This window comes from Centroberyx affinis, unplaced genomic scaffold (genome assembly GCF_046629955.1).
Source record: "Centroberyx affinis isolate AG114_WGS23_722 - 3 ecotype Tasmania unplaced genomic scaffold, CSIRO-AGI_Caff_v1 ptg001464l_1, whole genome shotgun sequence".
In the NCBI taxonomy this organism is placed as follows: Eukaryota; Metazoa; Chordata; class Actinopteri; order Beryciformes; family Berycidae; genus Centroberyx; species Centroberyx affinis.
This window is the reverse complement of record NW_027279933.1, coordinates 524601-544023: the sequence shown is the minus strand read 5'-3', so window position 1 is coordinate 544023 and position 19423 is coordinate 524601. Positions and strand designations below refer to the sequence as shown.

Here is a 19423-nt window from a genome sequence, read left to right as displayed (position 1 = left end):
TTATCAATTTCCAGAATACAGAGGAGATGTTTGGAGGGGGAAGCAAGAACACCATATCAAACGAGGGAAGAGAAAAAGGAAAGAGAGCGGGCGAGATGAAAAGGAGCAAGATATTCAAGGATAGCTCAGTGCCTGGTTTTTAAAAGGTTGTTCCAATTACACAGTTTTCCATGTTCTGAGGCAGAACATGCATGTTAAATGCTGCAATCTCTTCTCTTTTACCAGTGTCACGCTCCGCCCCCTAAAAAGCAGAAGCTGATTTCCCTTTAATGAAAGCCGTTTGGCTCAGGAATTCTCTTCTCTACCATTTTTGTTGTGATTGAGGCTGCCCAGAGATGTTCTAGTTCAAATATTGTCTTTCTGTTCATTTAGGGTTGGTCTTTGTTTGGCTTCTGCCCTGCTTACTCAAGGGTTTCTTGTCTCTGTTTGTTTCTCAGTGTAGATTTCAGGACAGTTACTAGATGTTTTCATTTTTCTCTCCTGGCAACACATGCTGAGAGAAAAAAAAGACCCTTAAAAGCATCTTTCCCTCTGCCATCAGGCAAGGATGACTAAGGCCCCATTAGAACAATTGGAGGAAACTTAGGCAGAGGGGAGTGTTTAAAGGAATGAAAGCAGCAAGAAAACACCACTATCTTCTGATAACCAGTCCTTTCTTTCATTACTCACACACTCACTCTATAGCTTCATTCAAAAATAAAACAATGAACCAGAGAGGTAGAAAAGGAAAGAGACAAAAAAAAACATTTAACATTTTCCAAAGTGAGGGGGAAAGCTGCATTGTTTAGTACAAATGCTTACTCCCTGGGATGCAGTCCTTAGACAACTGAGTGTCTGCAGGAGACATCTGTGAAGCCTGACCTTGTGACCCCGGAAAGAATGCTCTTAAGGTGGGGGGAAAACTGCCTTTACCACTGCATCATGGCCTACAGGACAGCCCAGCAGCAGCACAACAAACACGACCACTACAGAAAATAACAACAGAGAAACAGTCGATGAAAAAAAATGAGAATGAGATGAAAAAAAAAATGTGGAGAGAGAGAGAAAAAGAGATAGATAGAGAGAGATAGAGAGTGAAAGAGAGAGAGAAAGAAAGAGATGGGGTGGGGGTGGGGGGGGCAGATAACACAGAACAAGTACAGAAACCACAGACGGACTTGGTCTGGATTGTGCCTCACAGGCCTGGCTGTCTCTTACTCCTTTGGCCCCCCATGAGATCGTTTTCATCCTTTATGAGTCAAAAGGAAGCCCAGTTGAAAATGAAAGGTTACACAAGCCAGAGCCCGAGCCCTCGGAGTGAGAGAGGAGAAGATCCCCGCTGCAAGGGCCCTGCTGCTATTCAAAGCACCTGCCATTGTGTGGGCGCCCATCCAGGCCCATTGTTGTGCAGAAATTAGTCGTGCTCCCTTTGGCTCCCTTTGGCTCCCTTCGGCTCCAGAGGCATGCGGCAGACCCCCTTGTTGTTTTGGGTTCAGATACGTGGTTGGATAGATGCGTGGCCCCGGCTACCATCACCACTGGCTGTGGCCCTTTGCCCTCTCTCCCACAACACAGCATCTCTCTGTTTTTTCTCATCCGCTCTCTGTTGTTCACCTCTCAAGAACACTCTTGCGGGCCAACATTCCCATATAGTTTTCTCTTTCTCTCTTTTTTACTCCCACTCTCCTTTCTCCTGACTCCAGTGGTGTATATGCTTATTGTTTCTTTGGAGCACCCTCATTATACCCATGGTTAGATTTTAAGGGCCTCTCTCTTTGATTTTGGTCTTGTGGGGAGTGAGTGGTGGGCTAGTGGGAGCTGTGGGGCTCGCCCTGCTCTCCGGGCTCCCCAGCCAGCGTCTCGCAGAGTGGGCTTGAGGGTATTGTTGGGTTGGGCACCGCTGCAGAAGCACTGGTGCTACTGCTAGTGCAGGGGGTGGATGTGAGGGGAAAATTGAAAAGTCAATAATGAAGGCCGCACAAAAAAAGAAAAGACAGGGTGAAACAAAAGGAGATGGAGAGCTTCAAAAGCTGAGAGCTATAGAGCACTGCTAATTAATAGCATCAGAGGGAGAGAGACTTTTTTTCTTTCTTCTGGAACTTTAATGCAGCATATTAACTTGCAAGGCAACACAATTAAGAGCTCACATTGTGAGTCAGGTCCATCACACTGCTAGCCCAAACTACAGTAACCTTGTTATACCAGGGAGGTTTGGTAATGTTTCAGTAGCTAGCTGGTAAATTCTCATTTAGAAAATAAAAACACTGGAAACAATAGAATTCTATTATTGTCAGTAGGCATGTGTGTGTATATTTGCATGCATTTGTTTCTCTCACCTTCTAGCCTTATTCCACAATAGATTGCCCCAGAACACGAGGGTCTGTCTGTGTGTGAATTCTCACTCCCTTTTTTCACCCAGCTAATCAAAAGGAAAGGTCCAGGAATTTGATGGAATACCTATTTTGGTAGGTCAGCAAGGCAGAGTGGCAGTAATTTGAACCCAGGGCTTTGGCAATTTGTATTTTTCACAGCAGTAATAGGCTTCTCTCTCACTATTCTTGCCATAGCAATTTCCACTGCCAACAGCTGTCAAGCCCCTAAAATCAAAATTAGTGCCATGGAATTGGGCCTTAATGAAATGACCTGCTGGATTTACCTTAAGGAGCAGGGCAGACAGTCAATACAAGGCTCGTCAAAACCTCCTCTGCATGCCGCAGTCCCATTAACGAAAGGAAATAGTCTCCAGTAAATGTATTAAGCACTACTTCCACCTTCTAATTATATTTTTTCCCTCTCCCTTCATAATTCATTCACTCTTTCATCAATTCTTTATACCAAAAAGGCCTCTTTGAAACTGCTCTTCTGTCTTTATGGGGTCACCTATTGTCTCTCAGTATGTATTACTGGAATGCTTGATGAGGGCTATGTGTCGGGAGTTAGTGTTGTATTTTGGGGATAAATTTAGTGTCTCAACACGGCTACGGCCATAAAGATATATTTTATGTGCGGAGTGCTGTCACAGCAGACATACAACACTATTTCCATAATATCATACAGAATAATGGAGCATTAAGGGTTACAAAGTGGAATCCTAAGCTTCATAAACCCAGAACTCTGGACTCTGGTTCTTCCCCCCACCTCTGCTGCCTATAGACAGAGGTGAATGTGTGCCAAGGCCCAGTGGAGGACACTGGGCCCTGGTTATTGACTTGTAAAGGAGCCGGTAGGTGAGGGGTCTTGACAAGACATGAGCGGCTGACTCTCTTGTAAAGCTGTATCTGATTTCTCTGCTAGTTGGCTCCCCTGAGAGAGCCGCTCTACCCTCTGTTGATCAGACTCTCACTCACAGTTGTATGGAAAAACGGAGCGATAAAAAGAATGAAAGAGTAGTTTTGTGAGAGGAGACGCTCTCGTTCTGTATGCCGTGATTCCCTGTTAGGGTTGAGAATGAGAGCGAGGGAGGAGGGAGAAGGAGACGAAGGAATCAGCTTCCAGGTGAATAGTTGTATCTATTAGTGCATGTATGTCAGTATGCCAGAAAATGCTTGAGTAACACTTCTGCGAATGGATGTTTTGATGTTTTGGTGAGCAGTGTAACATGTACTCTTGTGACAATTGCACTGTATATAAGGGCATCTGCATTTGTGGAGGTGTGATAACATAAGAAAAAACAGAGGGAAGCGTATCAGCAAGAGGGCAGACAAAGCAACTATCTACTAAGCAAGCTCCTCACTCCTCACAGACCTGACTAATTTATGAGGGTAAACTGTGCTGACAGAGAGAGAGAGAGAGAGAGAGAGAGAGAGAGAGATGCAGGTGGAGGGAGGAAGTTTTCATTGACTCTCCAGAGCAGGCCAAGCCAAAGCCCAGGGGGGGATTCCTCTCAGTTTGAACTTTATCAGGGGCTACGCTTAATCAATACGCTATCGGAAAAAGAATTAATTACTAAAGCAGAATAAAACAGCTGCATTTTAAACCGAGGATTCATCAATTCTGTAATCTCTCGGTTACAGCTCAGGTGCCAGGAGGATCATTTCAACTCCATGTAATGAGGAACTGTGGGAGTTTACCCAACCCTCCACCGCCCTCCTCTCCCACCTCCCCCTTTCTGACGACCCCCCCCCCCCCAAACCCCATCCCCATTTCTTCCACCTCTGGTCCAACTGGTGAGGAATTAACAATTGCCTTCCTCTTCAGCTGTTTGTCATCTACCTACTTCTCTCTCCTCTCTTTCTCTCTCTCTTCTTTCACTCTCCGTTTTCCCTTACCCCTTACCCCATCCTAAATAGACTAACTGTATTCCCCTCTCTAACCCCCATCCCCGAACCCCCCCTCCATCCCACCACATTCCCTTCCCACCAAATTCCTGTCTTCACGGGGATGGGACGAAGGGGTATTAAAGTGGAAATCTCCGGTGCGAAAGCTGACTGGAACGGGACGTTCCCGCTGCTGCAGCCATTGAGCCGGACATTCCTCTACCCAGGCAGGGACACCACTGGTATTGGGAAAGAGGGGGCGTAAGGGATGGGGGAGGCTGGTGTAGGATGAAAAAAACACAGCGCTCAACCAGTTTAAAAAAAATATTTTGGTGTATAGAACCAATGGAGTGTGACAATCAAAGAAGAGGGGAATGGACGGCGTATGGTGAACACATTTAGATAGAGGGGGGTGGAGATGGCACATGGGGAATACCCCTGGTGTCAAAATAACCTTGGCAAGGCCCCACTGTCACTGTCATTCACCCCGCACAGCCCTTGACCCCAGCCCAGGGCCTGTAAACGGACTGTCCTTGACTCCTCATAATGGGGGATTTCAAGGCAGGTTGAGAAGGGGTTATGGGTGATGAATTGGGTTTTTAGTGAGCTCATTAGGAAGCCAAACAGAGTTTAGACTGGCGGAGCAGGGCAACGGCGCAGTAATCAGTTCTGCTCGCTTTGTTCCCTGCCTCCAGGACATTTGTGTGAAAAAAAGAGAGAAAAGAGAAAAAAACTTCATGGCAGTCGGCTGATGAGAGGGCTGCTGAGCAGAGGCTACAATCTGATGGTTGACTTGTTGATTTATAAACCTTTTAATCCATTTACTCTCCCATCCCCCAGCTGTGTCTAGAAACCCCCATTTCTGTTAACCCCCACTTTGATGCCACTGTCCATCGGGTGTGGCAAACAGGCACGTCTGTAATAACTCCAAGTTATCCTGCTCTCTCAGCACAAGCTCAGTGGGTTTGTTTGTTTGACTCTGAGGTGTAATTGAGGGTAGAGAATCACTGCTGATGCTGTTATCATACGTTGCCTCAAACAGTGTAAGCTGTTCTGAATCACAAAACCACACTCTGTTGAGACTGGCAACCTGCATACTGCTGTAGCCGATCCACTCTTCCTGGTGGTTTGGGTAGAAGACTTTGATATACAATAGTTCCTAGCAGGGATTATAAAGCCATACCGCCACTAGCAGACAGATCCATATGATGCCCCTGCATGCTCTCCCTCTCTTTGTTTTCCTTTTCTCCATCTCCTCTCCCTATTCACTCATTTCACAACTTGTAGAGGAGCAATTGCCTCAAGAGTAAAAATCAGTGGAAGCAGTTTGTTTTACCAATGTTCATGCTTGTTCCAATTCAACATGGCCCCTTTTTTGGGGGGGAAATACCTATTCTTTAATATATAATGCGGTATCAGACCCTAGGACTTTGGTATGCTGCTCTGAGGGCACCAGCCCGTGTTATTTTGTTTTATTATCATAAAAACGTTGGACAGAGTAGTGTTGATATATGTGATTTTAACCACTAAGATAAAGAATAGCTCCATTGTACCATATTTATATCAGGGAAGAAGAAAAGAACAGAGTCTGGATGGAGAGAAGCAAGGTTTGGACAGGTACATTGGCATGTTTCTAAATCTGTATTTTAAGAAATAAGGGATGAACCTTGATAACCTACGGGACCAATTAGCCCCATTTGATTTGGAGTCTGAGGGAAGAGGAGTGCTGGTTTGTTCTGCAGTGTTAGGGGGAGCGGGGTGGAGTTGTCAGGGAGGCAGAGAGTGTGAAATGTCTGGTGGAGACCCAAAGCCCTTCATTAGCCACTGATCCCTGTCTGCTGAGTGAGGGGCAGTCATGGGCATCACAACTCCCTTTTAGTTCCCCCAAAAAGAGCAGGGGGGGTGGAGGGTAGCTCCCCCATCCCCTGCAATTTAGCCCTTTGCCATTCATGCAAATTGGGTCCTGACATCTGCAACAGCCTGCCTCCTTTCTTTTATACATCTTTATTCCATCTCTTTTCTTTGGATCTTTTTTCCCTCCCCAAATAATGATCCGTTTAGATGGCAAGGCCTTGCTTCAGCTGGCATGCTTTCTTCTCCACATACTCCACATCTGTGAAAAAGTAGCACTTTTGTGTATGTCATGCAAAAGTGTAATTACTGATATAGATTTTTTTTTTTATCCATGTTGTTATTAGTATATGTCGTCAACATTCTGTTAATAAAGCTATTACTAAATAAGAAATTAAAGTGCCCCTTGGAGTCCTCTGACATAAAGACTTTGGTTTGGTGACTTATTAAATTATCAAGTGATGAACCAACTAATAAGAAGTTGAGGCTGACTGGGAAAGAGCACTAGAAGAATCAAGATCACAGAAGGCAGGAGCACTCAAAGGGTCTATTTATGATGTAATGGGATAATTGTTGTTACAGGTAGCAGGTTAATTACACCAGTAATTACCTCAGTCCAAAGCCTTTGATAGTGTGAATACTGGATACCCCCCACTAAATTTCAGATTATTGGCAGATGATAATTTCATGGGACTGAAAGATCCAGGGAGTTCTAGGCAGGAACCCAGGAGGAAAGGCAGAAACCAGGCACCCCTCCCCTCCCCCTGCCCCTCCCTCCCTCTCCTTCTGGACGAACTACTCTTCTTTGGCTCCAGGGGAGAAGCTGAGAGGGGAGGGTGGCTTTGCTCCAGCCCTTATTTTGGGTTAAAAGGTAAAATAGCCCAACTGGCTGTTAAAAACAAGTTTTACCTCTGCTCCGCCCCCCACCCTCCCCCTCCACCTCTCCCTCCTCCCTCCACTCCAACCCAGCCCTCTAGAGTGGTAGGGATGTGCATAGTGGGGTCATCGCCGGGCCTGTGAGAGGAGAGAGGCCTTGTATCGGTGGAGAGGCGATAGTTATCTCCGGCATTCCTGGGATGACAGAGAGATATCTGCCTGATGGCAGGGTTAGGGGGCTGAGAGAAGGGGCGGAGAGGGGAGGGAGGGAAGGAGGTAGAGGAGTTGTTGAGCAAGTACCCATCCACCCCCCTTGCCACCTCCCTCCCTCCTTCCCTCCCTGCCTTTCTTACTGCCTGACTGCCTCGCTTCCCCACATGCAGAAAAAAAACATCTAATTAGAAGCTCTTATTCCACTTCATTTAAGGGAACACTTAATGATGTGTTTTTGGGGGGAGACAACTACACATTACTTCTCATGCAAAAGGAACCACTCAGTCATAGCACCCAGGATGCAGATGCAGCTGTGTTGAGATGGAGGTTTGTCCCCGCTCCTCTGGGGTGTCGAGGCCGCTGGAAGAGAGAGGAAAGAGTGAAAGAGACCGTTCCTTCACCTTTAGCCAGTGTCCTGGTGGTAAGAGGGGGTGGTAAAGAGGAGGCGGGCAGTGACATCTGAGTTTGGCAGGGAGACTTGCTGAAGGAGAGAGTTTGTTGTAATTGCTCTGACAGGTTTTAGGGCTGTTAATGACTCCGGCCTGAGCGCTACCAATTTGTCAGCGTGCTTGGTGTTTACTAAGCTGTTGTTTTATGGTCCAGTGCAAGGGGCTGCTGCTTGTTTAAGCACAGATCAGGAAATAATCAGCGTAAAACATTGGCTGCAGTGGTGCAGCCACACTAAAACAGTTCCGTTTAAGAGCCCTCATCTACTGTATGGATCTGAGTGAATGTAGTAAACCATGTGGTGTGTGGTCACACAAAGAAACACACTGACTGGGTTACTTTATGTTGTTTGGACACTTAATAATGTCCTCAAGTATGTATTTTATCATCAGAAAGGATTACGTTCTACTCGTTAGCACTTGCCTGTGTTGTATGTTATGTGAGGGCTAAGCATATTGCTAGCATGTGGTTAGAGCCAGAAGACCTGTAATCCCCTGTAGGCGCAGAGCAACAGAGGGCCAGCCATTCCACTGCCTTCTAGTGTGAATAGAGCCTCTACGTGTTTGTGTATGAGAGAGAGAGAGAGAAAGAGAGAGAGATTGTGTGTGCGTCAGGAGCATGTGGTCCCAGAGCCGGCAAAGACCCCTGCGTAAATCCTGAGTAAATAAAAGGGGCAACCAGACGGACAAAAGAGGAGCCCCCACTGCTTCTCTCATTCGCAGCCATTTGGGGGACTGAATGTGCTAAACGCCGCTTATGTCGGCTGAAAAGTTGAGGAGAAAAAGAGGGAAAAGGGAGGCTCTAAATCCCCCTCTTCTTTTCTCTCCATTCTCTGTGGCCAAGCCTGCGGGGCTAGAGGTGGTGTTATAGGAGGGTGTTGGACGGGGGTTGGAGGTCCAGGCCACTGTGGAGAGCTAAGGTGGAGAAGGCCAAAGCATCTCCTGCTGTAACATACTTCTCAGCTTCTTTCCTTCATCTACATCTCTCCTTCTCTCTCTCTCTCTCTCTCTCTCTCTCTCCCTCTCTCTCTCTCCTCTCTTCGTGTGGGTGAGTCTGGGTGAACATGCCTGACTGGTTTGGGCTGACAGGGGGCGTGGGGGGTCTGTTGTAATTAGTCACTTTAACCACAGCCTCTATAAGCCACTGCCTCCACACTCTTGCTTCATTACCCTGAAACAAACGCCGGGGCCTCCCAGTGCAAATCCACTGCACAGCCTTTAGAATAATACATACACAACATCTAATGCTAGACCAGGGATCTGTCAGTAGGAGTATAAATAGTATTGGGATTAATAAGTGTGCAGTGTTCTTTGATAACCAGTCGTGAGTGGGTCCGAATGTGTTTTCCAACTATTGACAAGTCATTACTCATTCATGTGTGGGTATATCGGAATGGTAGAGCGGCAGAGGGCGGGCATTCTTGGTGTACTGATCGAGGCACAACATGTGTTACTCGCAGCCATACCCATAACGCTCCCAGCGCTGGCTAGCCCTTAGTGCCTCCCTGAGGGGCAGAGTGCCTCCTAGCCATGAAGCTTGTTCTCTAGAGTCATTAGGGCCCGCCTGAGGTCCCCCTTATTCTCAGCAGAGACTGTAGGACACCATGTACAAATCCTGCTCTATGTGCAAAATCTGTATAAGAAATCCAGAAGTGACCCTGAATGAGCTAACATTAGCTAAACGCGGTTGCAGTGTGTTTGCAGTCCTATCCCAGCCCGTTAATGAGCTCAGCCCTGAGACCAATTTACTCACAGGGAGATATATCTGAATGCATTTTTAATAACCACCCACTGGTGATGAGAGAGGGAATGTATGTGAGCGTAATGTGCTCTTGGACTAGTTCTTGTTTGTTTGCTAGCGTGTTTATTCGCTCTCTCGCTCTCATTCCATCCGGTCATTGCCTTCCGCCTTGCTTGATCACGCCTTCCCCCTATCTGCGCGTATGAAAACATGCACAAACTTTCATTGTGAGCACTTTAAGTCAAGATAGAGATAGAGGGGGTGAGGGAGAAAGAGAGAGAAGGAAGGAATGAAGGAAGAAAGGAAGCGAGGGGAGAGAGTGGGAGGAAGGGGGGCTGTCTTTTTTTCCGTCTCCAAGGGCGCTGCTTTTCCAAAAGTGCCTGGGGCTACACTCCAGCACCTCGGCTCCCCTAGGCCCTTCGGCTGCCTCCTAATAGCCAACCCCCATCTGTGTCACATGGCCAGATGATGGGACGCTTCCCCCTGCTCTGCCCTGCACTTTTTTTTTCCCTTCCCCATTTTTTTCAGAGTGCACATCCACACAGGTTAGAATGGCAGAGTTGCCAGGGAACAGTCAGAAGCCATTAGCGTTTGGGACAATTTGCCCTGCAGCGTTCCTTCTCTCGCTCATAAGAAAGGAGTGGGGGTGGATGCAAAGCACCAGCTCTCCTTTAGATGTAATGAGGTTGTGCAAGTTGGCCCTTCTTTATTCTTCTTCGACTCCTTCTCCTCCTCTTCCTCCTCCTCCTTCTTCTTCTCCTTCTTCTTCGTTCTTTCTTTCACTCCACAATCATTTCTTTGATTATTTCCACCTCATTGATTTTCCTTCACCTTCTATTTACAATGCACACATTTCTCTACATATCTTAAGTCATACAGAACAGTTAATACTGTACACAAAATCTATGTTTGCGTGCACCTTGCCTGAGCGCACACATGAACAGTATATATATCCAAGTGTGTGTGAGAGTGTGGTAGAGAGAGAGACAGAGAGGGACAGACAGAGAGAGAAAGAGAGCGAGAGGAGCTGAAAGCCTTGGAGTCTGGTTTCACCCTTGCGGGCTAGGGCAGGAGGCAGCGAGCATGCTGGGTAATGAAGTGACAGGTCAGTCTGTAAATACGCACGGGTCGCACTGGCCCTGGCCAGGGGGGAGGCTATCGCATTGCAGTGAAAATGGAAACGTCAATAAAATTAATCTGCCAGCCTTTTGGCCACTGTGTGGTTCCATTGGATGAGCCTGACTGCTCACAGCAGGAGAGGGATTTGGAGACTAGCTTGAAAATCAACACAAAACCTAGCGGCACACAAACAAACAACCAAAGTGTGTATCAACATTATTCAGTGAAGCTCAAAAGCAGAGCGGCAAGGAGGGGGGGGGGGGAGAATTCACAGCTCACTAGTTGTGTTGTTATTGAAGTTGGGAAGCAAACTGCGGGAGTTAGACTTAGCTTGACTTCCGTCTGGGTCGCATTTCTCAGGAAGCCCCTCACGGTCAGGGTAGGGCTATGGCCAGACCCGAGTTTATTGTTTTAGGCTTTCCTGAACAAGGATTCGTACTTAGCCTGGGATTTACGGCATTTGCCACTAATGAATGCCCATTCTACAATTACAACACCCCCAGTCCGTGTCCCCATTCCCATATGTCCTTCAGAGGGGCTGTTGCTTCTTTAACTTCACACAGAGAGCGCAAAGTCGGCACTTCTCTGTTTTCCTCTTTCGTGTGGCTCTGCACTAATGATGTGGAAGGAAAACACTGTGCACAGACAGACAGAAAAGAAAGAGAGAGAGAGAGAGGAAAGAGAAAAAGAGTGGGAAAAACAAGGGGGAGAAAAAAGAAAGTGGGGAAAGTAGTTGAAGTGAAGTGAGGGCCCCTGCTGTCCTTGTATTCTTCATTTATTTTGCATTTGATTACGCCACCAGTCGGATCCTTTTTCTTTCCCCCTTTTTAATGTTATTAGTTCAAATATTTATGCGAGATTAGGGCTTGTATAGGTGCTTGTGATTGATGCCTCCCTAAAAACAGGAAGACATGCGAGTCTGAATTTTGAGAACGTCAGGGTCCTTCTCTGCCTTAGTAGAGGAGTTTTTCAGATACATAATTTAGATGCCCTCAAGGAAGGCTTTCAAGGCATTTGTGCCCGGGGGCAAGAAAAAATAACTATGACTGTTAAAAGTAAATCATTTTTGCTAATGCACAATTAATGCCGGAGAAGAGGAACGAGAGAAAGGCAAGGGACAAAGATGGAAACTTCGGTTTAAAGGAGAGATCGTGCCTGGATATGCGCATGTTTTCCTCCTGAAATCAAACACTGACGGACATTAATGCAGGCGAAGCCGCCGCTGGCCTGTCATGCTAATCTTGTGGCGGAATGGGGAGGGGTTGCTGCGAGGGAAGGCAGTGGGAGACGAGGACTGGGGGAGTTGGGGGTTGGGGGGGGTGGGGGTGGGGGTAGACGAGTCCATTATGTGCATCGAACTGCAACAATGAACCACCCCAAATCACATCCCTACTTCAATACGCATGCTTCTCAACTGGATGCCCTGAATTATCAACTCCTGTGAGTTTTTGTTTGTCTGTGTGTGTGTGTGTGTGTGTGTGTGTGTGTGTGTGCGTGCAATGCGTGCGCATGTATGGGGCATGCCTGGATGTCTGCGTATTACTGTATACGTCTGCATAACTCCTTCTTGTCCCCTTTGGCTCTCTTCAAAAAACCGAAAAAAAAAAAAAATGCTCTACATTATGTCAAGCATGCAAATTTAATTGAATTAATGACATGAGTCCGAGCCTGTACTGTACTTGAAGGCTCCTTGTCCTTTTTCTTTTTTCCCCGCATCTCTCTCCTTTTTTCCTCTCCTCCGCCTACTGTAGAAGTGGAATGAGGAGCCTAGTGTTTCAGCGTCCAACCATAACATTAGAGTCATTAACCCCCATTCCCCTCTCCTGTGCTCTGGGGTATAGAACAACTCTGCTAGGCCTCTGTGTAAACCCCTCTCTCTCTGTACAGGCCTTTGTCTAAGGCCCTCTAAATCCCCCTACCTCCATACACTTCACTACACTGGCTACGCTCTGCCAGAGTTTCTCTAGGCCTCAGTGTGCAGCGCTTTTGAATTCTAGCTGAGGTATCTGCGGTATCTATCCATTTATCCATCTTTCTTAGGCCGTAGCTTCAGCTTTGACTTTCTGTACTCCTGTTTGTGCTTTAAGAATATTTTCGGGATTTTAGATGTGTTTTTTTTTTATCTGTGTGTTCTGAGTCACTAGTGTGGTCCAGGCTGTTATTTAACCCAGGGTTTGGTTTCCGTCCAGGAGATGGCTTAGACAACAGCGTGGCATCGCCTGGCACAGGGGATGACGATGACCCAGACAAGGATAAGAAGAGGCAGAAAAAGCGTGGCATTTTCCCCAAGGTGGCCACCAACATCATGAGGGCGTGGCTGTTCCAGCATCTCACGGTAAGCGCAGTCGTTACTTCTTGGGATACACATGTATGCAAACGCACACACACACCTGTCACATAGTCATCAGTGAGTGAGTGAGTGATGGCAGTCCTGTGATGCTCACCTGTCAGCCACCTGTCAGAGGGACACAGTGACCAGGTCAACCTAATCAGTGTGGACAGTTTACTCTGCTCAGCACACTCTGAGAAAGAGGGAGACTGCAAAACAACCCATGACATCCACTCCAATATGAGATGCACTGTTTATTTGGCCTGGACAGGAATGTTTTTCTGGGGTACTGTAAGAGAAGGAGTGATATTTACTGGGGAATGCTTGTCAGAGTAAAGCTTCGCAAGGGTTCGTGTGTAGGTTTAACTAGACATGTTAGTCTTTGTTGTGCTCATAGTGTCACTGTCAGCACCACGAATAAAGAAAACCATATATCCAATCACTTCAGTTCAAACATGAGACATATTTTGCTTATTTTTACTGTAACTTCAACAGTTTTATAGCCCACAACCATTTTATGTTTTGTAGAATTGCAAACAGTCTTCACACTGGAGTAAGCAAAGGCTTTCTCTTTTCTCCCTGCTGATCAATTTCAGATTTTCATATGGATATGACTTTATGATATTCCGCCTCATGTTTGAGGTTGAGATGGCGCATGCTAAGATCTTTCTTCTCCATAGCTGAGAGGAGATTGTTTGTTTGCCAAACAGCTCAGTCAGACAACATCTGACAATGGCTCATTCACTTCACTAAGCACAGTGATGCTACACGCCTGGGATGAAATATTCAAAGGCCACATTAATTCAAATATACTTGGTGAAGAAAAGAATATTCATTGCTGGGCTGCTTTGTGTATGCACATATGTGTGCGTGTGTATGTGTCTGTCTGTCCCTCTGTCTTTCTGTCTGTGTGTCTGTGTCTTGCAAAGCAGAGGGGGATGGGACGCATGTCCCCCCACCCTCTCTAATGTCAGGACATTATCAGAACATTGGGCTGTATTGATTTTGCAAGGCAGGTCAGATTTCAGGAGGAGGTGGCCCCGCCAGGACACACAAGCTGCTCTCTGAGCACGTGGCTGCCTGTCCCAGGGATGGAGGGATGATGGAAAGGGAGGGGTAGAGGAGTAGAGCAAGAGGGGGAGAGAAAAAGAGAGAGAGTGGGGACTAAGTTTAGAGCTTTAGCCTTGTGCATCATCCGCTCACTTAAGAGGGTCAGGTGCCCCCTGTGCCCCCCTGCCAGTGCCCGCTCCCTGCCCAAAGCCCCCGCACCCTGATTACCTAACCAAAAGCCCAAGTAATGAGTGGCCAGCAAATACGGCCTAATTGAAAGGGCTGTAAATCCATTACATATTGGTCAGGGATAATCAGGAGTGCTTTAATCACTTTTATCTATTCAGGAGCAGTGAAGCTGCAACAGCAAAGCCCTGAGCCTCGCAGGCCTTAGCGGCTCCACCATGCCGGTCTGCATGCTTATTATTCTCATCATTATCAAAATGACTTCACAGCTGTTCACAGCTCCATCTCTCCCTGACTGGAGATCTCTCACCAAACCGTGCAGAACAGGCTTTGTTCAGAGGTTGAGGGAGTGTGTGAGTCTGAGCTCTTTTTAATTTTTGAGAGAGATTCTTCTCTTCTAGTTCTTTTTCCTCCCCTGAGCTTGGATTAGAATATGTGGTTTGTGTATGAAGGGGGACAAAACAAAATAGAGAAATTTGGATGCCTCTTGTAACCTGTTTGCTTGAAGGGTAATTGATGCACACACACGCATGCACAAAATACATGAACACTTTCTGTGTGTTCATACTAGAAATTTTGGGCTTTTTGAAGGATCATTAGGCGTCTTTCCTGGTGACTTGAGGAATGCCTGTTAGCAAGCCTCTCTCAGATCCAGCGCTCCCTGCTCCTAAAGACGCAGAGAGAAAGACAGGATGACGCACACAGAGCTTTTGGAAGAGTCGCCAACAATTTTCTTTAGAATTGTTTTAAAATTGAATTGAAAGAGTGGAAAGGAAAGAAGGGAAAAAAAAGCCCCAAGGTTGGGCACTGGGGCATTTTTTACAGAGCTGGTTAATTCAGAGGGACCAGAGCTTTCAAGGCCCTCTTTTTCTCTGTCCCTCTCTCCTTTATCACATCTCCTGCTTGTAGATGTTCTCTCCAATCTTTGTTTGTCTCTTTTGTGAAGAGCCCTGGCCAGTCTTGTACAAGTAATAATCCCTCCCTTTTAACCTGCCTTCATTTCTCTACTGAGGAAGAGGACTAATTGAATTATCCCCCTTCTCTTCTCACCATCCAATTCCCCCACCCATAAACACTCTCTCTCGCTCTCTCTCTCTCTCTCTTACACAGACGCGCACACACACACACACCACTTTCACTCACTCACACCCATTAGCCATTCTCCTTTCTTTTAATTTGTTAAGCAAATGTATTTTCTATTGCTGGATGCGTTTTTGCAAGGGTGAATTCTCGGGGACTTTGGCCCCTGAATGGCCTATAGCGGCATTCTGCCATTCACTCATTCATGAACTGAGGGGTGAGGAGTGAAAGGAGCGGCCTTGTATTTTCTCAAACGGCGGGGCCAGCATGGAGCTCCTCTTCCATGAGCCGCAGGGGTCTCTCTACATATGTTCTCAACATCCAGCCATTGTCACCTATTCTGAAAAGCTCAAAAGGACAGGACCCCCCTTCACACACAGAAAAACAACACAGGCCAACAGTAACAATTGTTGGCTTTTGGATTCAGTATAACAAAATGGCCCTCTCCCCTCCTCTCCTCTCCCCCTCCCTGGGTTTGCTCTGACCTCACACTCTCTTGGGAGAAATCTCAAGATGGCTTTCTTCATCACATATGGAAAGTAACCTCATCTCAACTGGCGCTTGCCCTCAGTGCTACTACCAGTGCTAATACTGAAACAGCCATCCAACATTCCAGCTCAGAGCAAAACACACAGTTTTGTGCAGCAGAAAGATCTTACATAATATGCAAAGAATTCACAATTATTCTATGGATTCACTGTGATAAGCCTGGCCTCTTTCATGTTGAGCCCGTGCTCACATGCACTAGACGGCACGTGAGCTGGCGACCTTAAATGCTCCATATGTAATTGGCAAACGGCTGGACAGATCAGCTGGCGTTAGCTGGCAGAAGAGGGTCAGAGACTGTCTCCCCCCCTCCCTCCTTCTATCCTCCCTCCCACTCTTTCTCTCTCTAATTCCCCCTCCCTCCCCATGAGTTGCTGGATGTCTTCCAGCCACATTAGGGGAAGGGAAATCCCAGACTGTTGGTATAAGCTTTTCAATACTACAGGGAGATTATGTTATCAGAAAGGTAAACTTCACTGTTAGGGGTAAAATGTTCTACTGCACTTCAAAAGCATGGAGCTATAGAATGCAGGAGAGGGAGGGAGGGAGACAGAGGGATAGATAGAGGGAACACAAGATAGAAGGAGAAAAGAGCGGGCTGGAGGGTGAAGAGGAGAGACGAGAGAAAAGACAGCAAGAGAGAGGCGGCGGTGTGAGCTTTTTTCTTATTGTAGTAAAGGGTGATGCCCTTTCGTTTGGCAAAAGCAAACTCTGAGATCTTCAATTAGCCTCTCGGCGCCCCTGGCCTTCCTTCTCTCTCACCCCCTGCTAGCCCCCTGCTAGCCCTTACTCGCCCCTGTAAAGACAAGGGTCGGCCTTGCAATGAAAACAGGAAGCACTCAGATACAAAGATACCACTCTGGGCTCTGGCCTTGTCTTTTGACTAGTGTAAACCCTCAAACACCTATGAAAATAAATAGGGGACCTCAGGAGCAAGCCAGGCCAATTGAGAGTTTGCGCACACGTGTATGTGTGTGTGAGAGAGAGAGAGGGAGCGAGAGTGAGAGAGGGAGAGAGAGTGAGAGAGGGAGAATGGTCAGTCAGATGAGTAAGTAGGTAGCCCTCTCAGGCATCAAGCGTCTCAAGTTCTGTGCTGGGCCACCCTTTGGCCCGGGTGTTTGGGGAAATGCTGTTAAGCTGCTAAGCCAGGTGTATTGGTCCCTTGGGCTCCCTGAAAGGGAAGTGATATATCCCTTGGTCATTTTGAAGGTCCTTGGACTATATAGCATTAGAACTGTGTGTTGAGATGGGAGATGTTTATGTATGCTGAGATGGTATTTGAATAGAGGAATTAGCGCAGTATGTTTTTGTCTTGTATATTGAGAAGTGTAAAATCAATGTGACTGTTGAGTATTTTCATTGTAGGTATTTTGTGTTGACCTCGTTGGATAATGTATACCAATATTTTGTAGTACTCAGGGAGAATACAAGCATGTCTTATTTTCATGCTGTAAAGAATAGGAATGTTGGAGCCTCATTGGAAACCATTGTGAAAAGGGCTAAATTGGTTACCCAAACTTCTCTGTCAATAGTAACACTGGCAACAACTCTCAAAGGATGCCACCATGGCCATATGAACCCTGTTAATACAGGGGTTAACGAGAGTGAGGACACGTCACACTTTGTGTAGAGATGAGTGCATTGTCCGCAAACATCATTAGATACACTAGGGACAGTGGTTACCCTCGGCCCCCCCTCCCCCCTCCCAATCCCAGCCCAACATAGCATTAGTCTCCATGACAACAGGGTGTCATCGTCAGGTCGAGCCCTCCTATGGGAGCTGCTCCCTCAACCGCCCTTTATAGAAACACATAAAAGAGCCGGCTAGGGTCATTCACAAGACATGGGCGCAGGCAAGGCCAAACCCTGGCAACGGATGTTTGTCCCATACGATAAACAAGTGTACAAGTCCATCCCTCGAAAAGAGAGGGCATGTTGTTTGAGTAGACTAAACAGTCAGCCCTGTAGTATCCCCAGTTTTGTTTAAGCTCCTCTAGGCCTTCTAATCCTTGTGTGTTGTTCCAGTACAAGCAGCATTTAAATGGTGGAGACACACATCTGCAAACAGTTTGAAATACACAAGTCCTTCCTCCTTTTGCACTGAACTGCTGAAAGCTGTTTATTCCATATTTGCCACTGCCTACATTATTTTTCCAGTATACATGGGATATTTTGTTTTATCCTTGTTTTGTTTAGTCAGCTCTCATTACACTGTCATGTAGTGTAATTACATTGTTGAATTTTTCTTGGATTTTACATGTATTTTCATACTGCATGAAAATAAGGCTGTATAGAACAAAAAGTTTTACTCAAGTGAAGTTGAGATTATTGAAAAGAAACAATTTAGGGATAAGTTCCAGTGACGCACATGGGGCAGTGGTTTGCTTTTGCCTTCCTTAGGTTGTTGTGTGAGTTTGGGTAAAGAGAGGGTGGAGACTAAGGGCAGGGGAGGAGGGGGTTTAGGGGTAAGAGCAGGGGTGAGGAGGGGTAAAGAGGGGGCTCCTAAGGGTCACAGAGGTGGAAGCCTTGAGGAGGCCCACACACTAATCTGTCATGTGCTCGTTTGCCTCGGAGCCCAGAAGTCAGTCTCCAGTCACCCGTAGCAACCCAGGCGACAGTTCGGTTCACTGCCACTGCCCAAATGTGTGCGTGACTATCAGTGGGAGTCACAAGAAAGAGAGTCATCACATTGCTTCTATGACAATACCTATTGCTTTGTGTGTCCGTGCCGCTGTTTACAAAACAGAAGTTAGTGACAATACGACGGGATAGTTAGTGATGTTTAGCACGGGAGTCGGCGAAGTCATTGATAATGACTGCGGAAGACGGCTTTGGGGGTTGGGGTTTGGTGCCTAGCTATTGTCTGACACTGTGCTCCAGTGCTGGCCGCTCAGCGACCCTGGAAAACAGAGACACAAGCCACCTCAGTCTGCCATCTGTTCCTCCCCAGCCCGGCCACCACAGTGGGGCTGCCACACCACGGACCGGCCTCACAGGGAAAGACACTCACACACAGGCAGAGAGGGGAAGACAGAGAGAGTGAAAAATTACAGTCAAAACATACTTGAGAAAAATTCCTCATTTCATGCAAGGGTTATGCTCTTTCACTTACCTTTTAAGGACTCGTTCAATAAATTACCTTTAGGTGTCCAACAAGAGGCTTTTTCGTACAAGAGGTGAGTAGAAAAAAGAGGCTGAAAGTTTAGAAGGTGGGATCCAGTGACTCCCCTTTTCTTGCCGGCTGTGTAATTATATGACGAGCCGCATCAACCTTTGGCGTCTCACATCAGAGCCTTTTTACAGTAATTTCCAGCGGTGTTAGTGTGTCACAGCTCTGTGATTGACAAAGCCTTGTTTACAGTGTGCTTGGCATAGTTGGTAGCTGTTCCAGAGGTTTAGCGCAGCATTAGAATGTAATAAGCCCTGAATCGTTTCATGCTCCGACATCAGACCTTTACACTTTGCCCCCTAATCCAGATCTGTCATAGTTCCACTTCAAAGCCAACCAACCCCGCATGGAATTCATTGACATATAAAGCATGGCACATTAAGCTTCCATACACTACACCCTGTGTGTGCGCTTGTGTGTAAGCTCTGAAAAGAGCTGGGATGTTTGTTGTTTTTGCTTATTCATTCCCATAGGCTTCTTGTTTATCCCCTAGATAAGCAGTATTTTATTGTGTAAGCTATATGGGAATGTAGGGATACCTGTTTTTCACCACCTCTTAAACTCCTCCAGCACTTCTCCTCC

At 46.7% G+C, this 19423-nt stretch overlaps 1 protein-coding gene across 6 annotated transcripts in view; it reads left to right on the top strand.

Annotated features, from left to right (window-relative positions):
* Window positions 1–19423, top strand: part of meis2a (Meis homeobox 2a) — an 84068-nt gene that overhangs the window by 21786 nt on the left and 42859 nt on the right. For 4 of the 6 annotated variants that reach the window (XM_071526778.1, XM_071526780.1, XM_071526784.1 and 1 more), the window contains exon 8: window positions 12671–12816. In XM_071526778.1, coding sequence (XP_071382879.1) covers window positions 12671–12816 — 146 coding nt within the window. The remainder of the gene's footprint in view (window positions 1–12670; window positions 12817–19423) is intronic. The other 2 variants (XM_071526779.1, XM_071526783.1) reach the window with 1 other exon arrangement.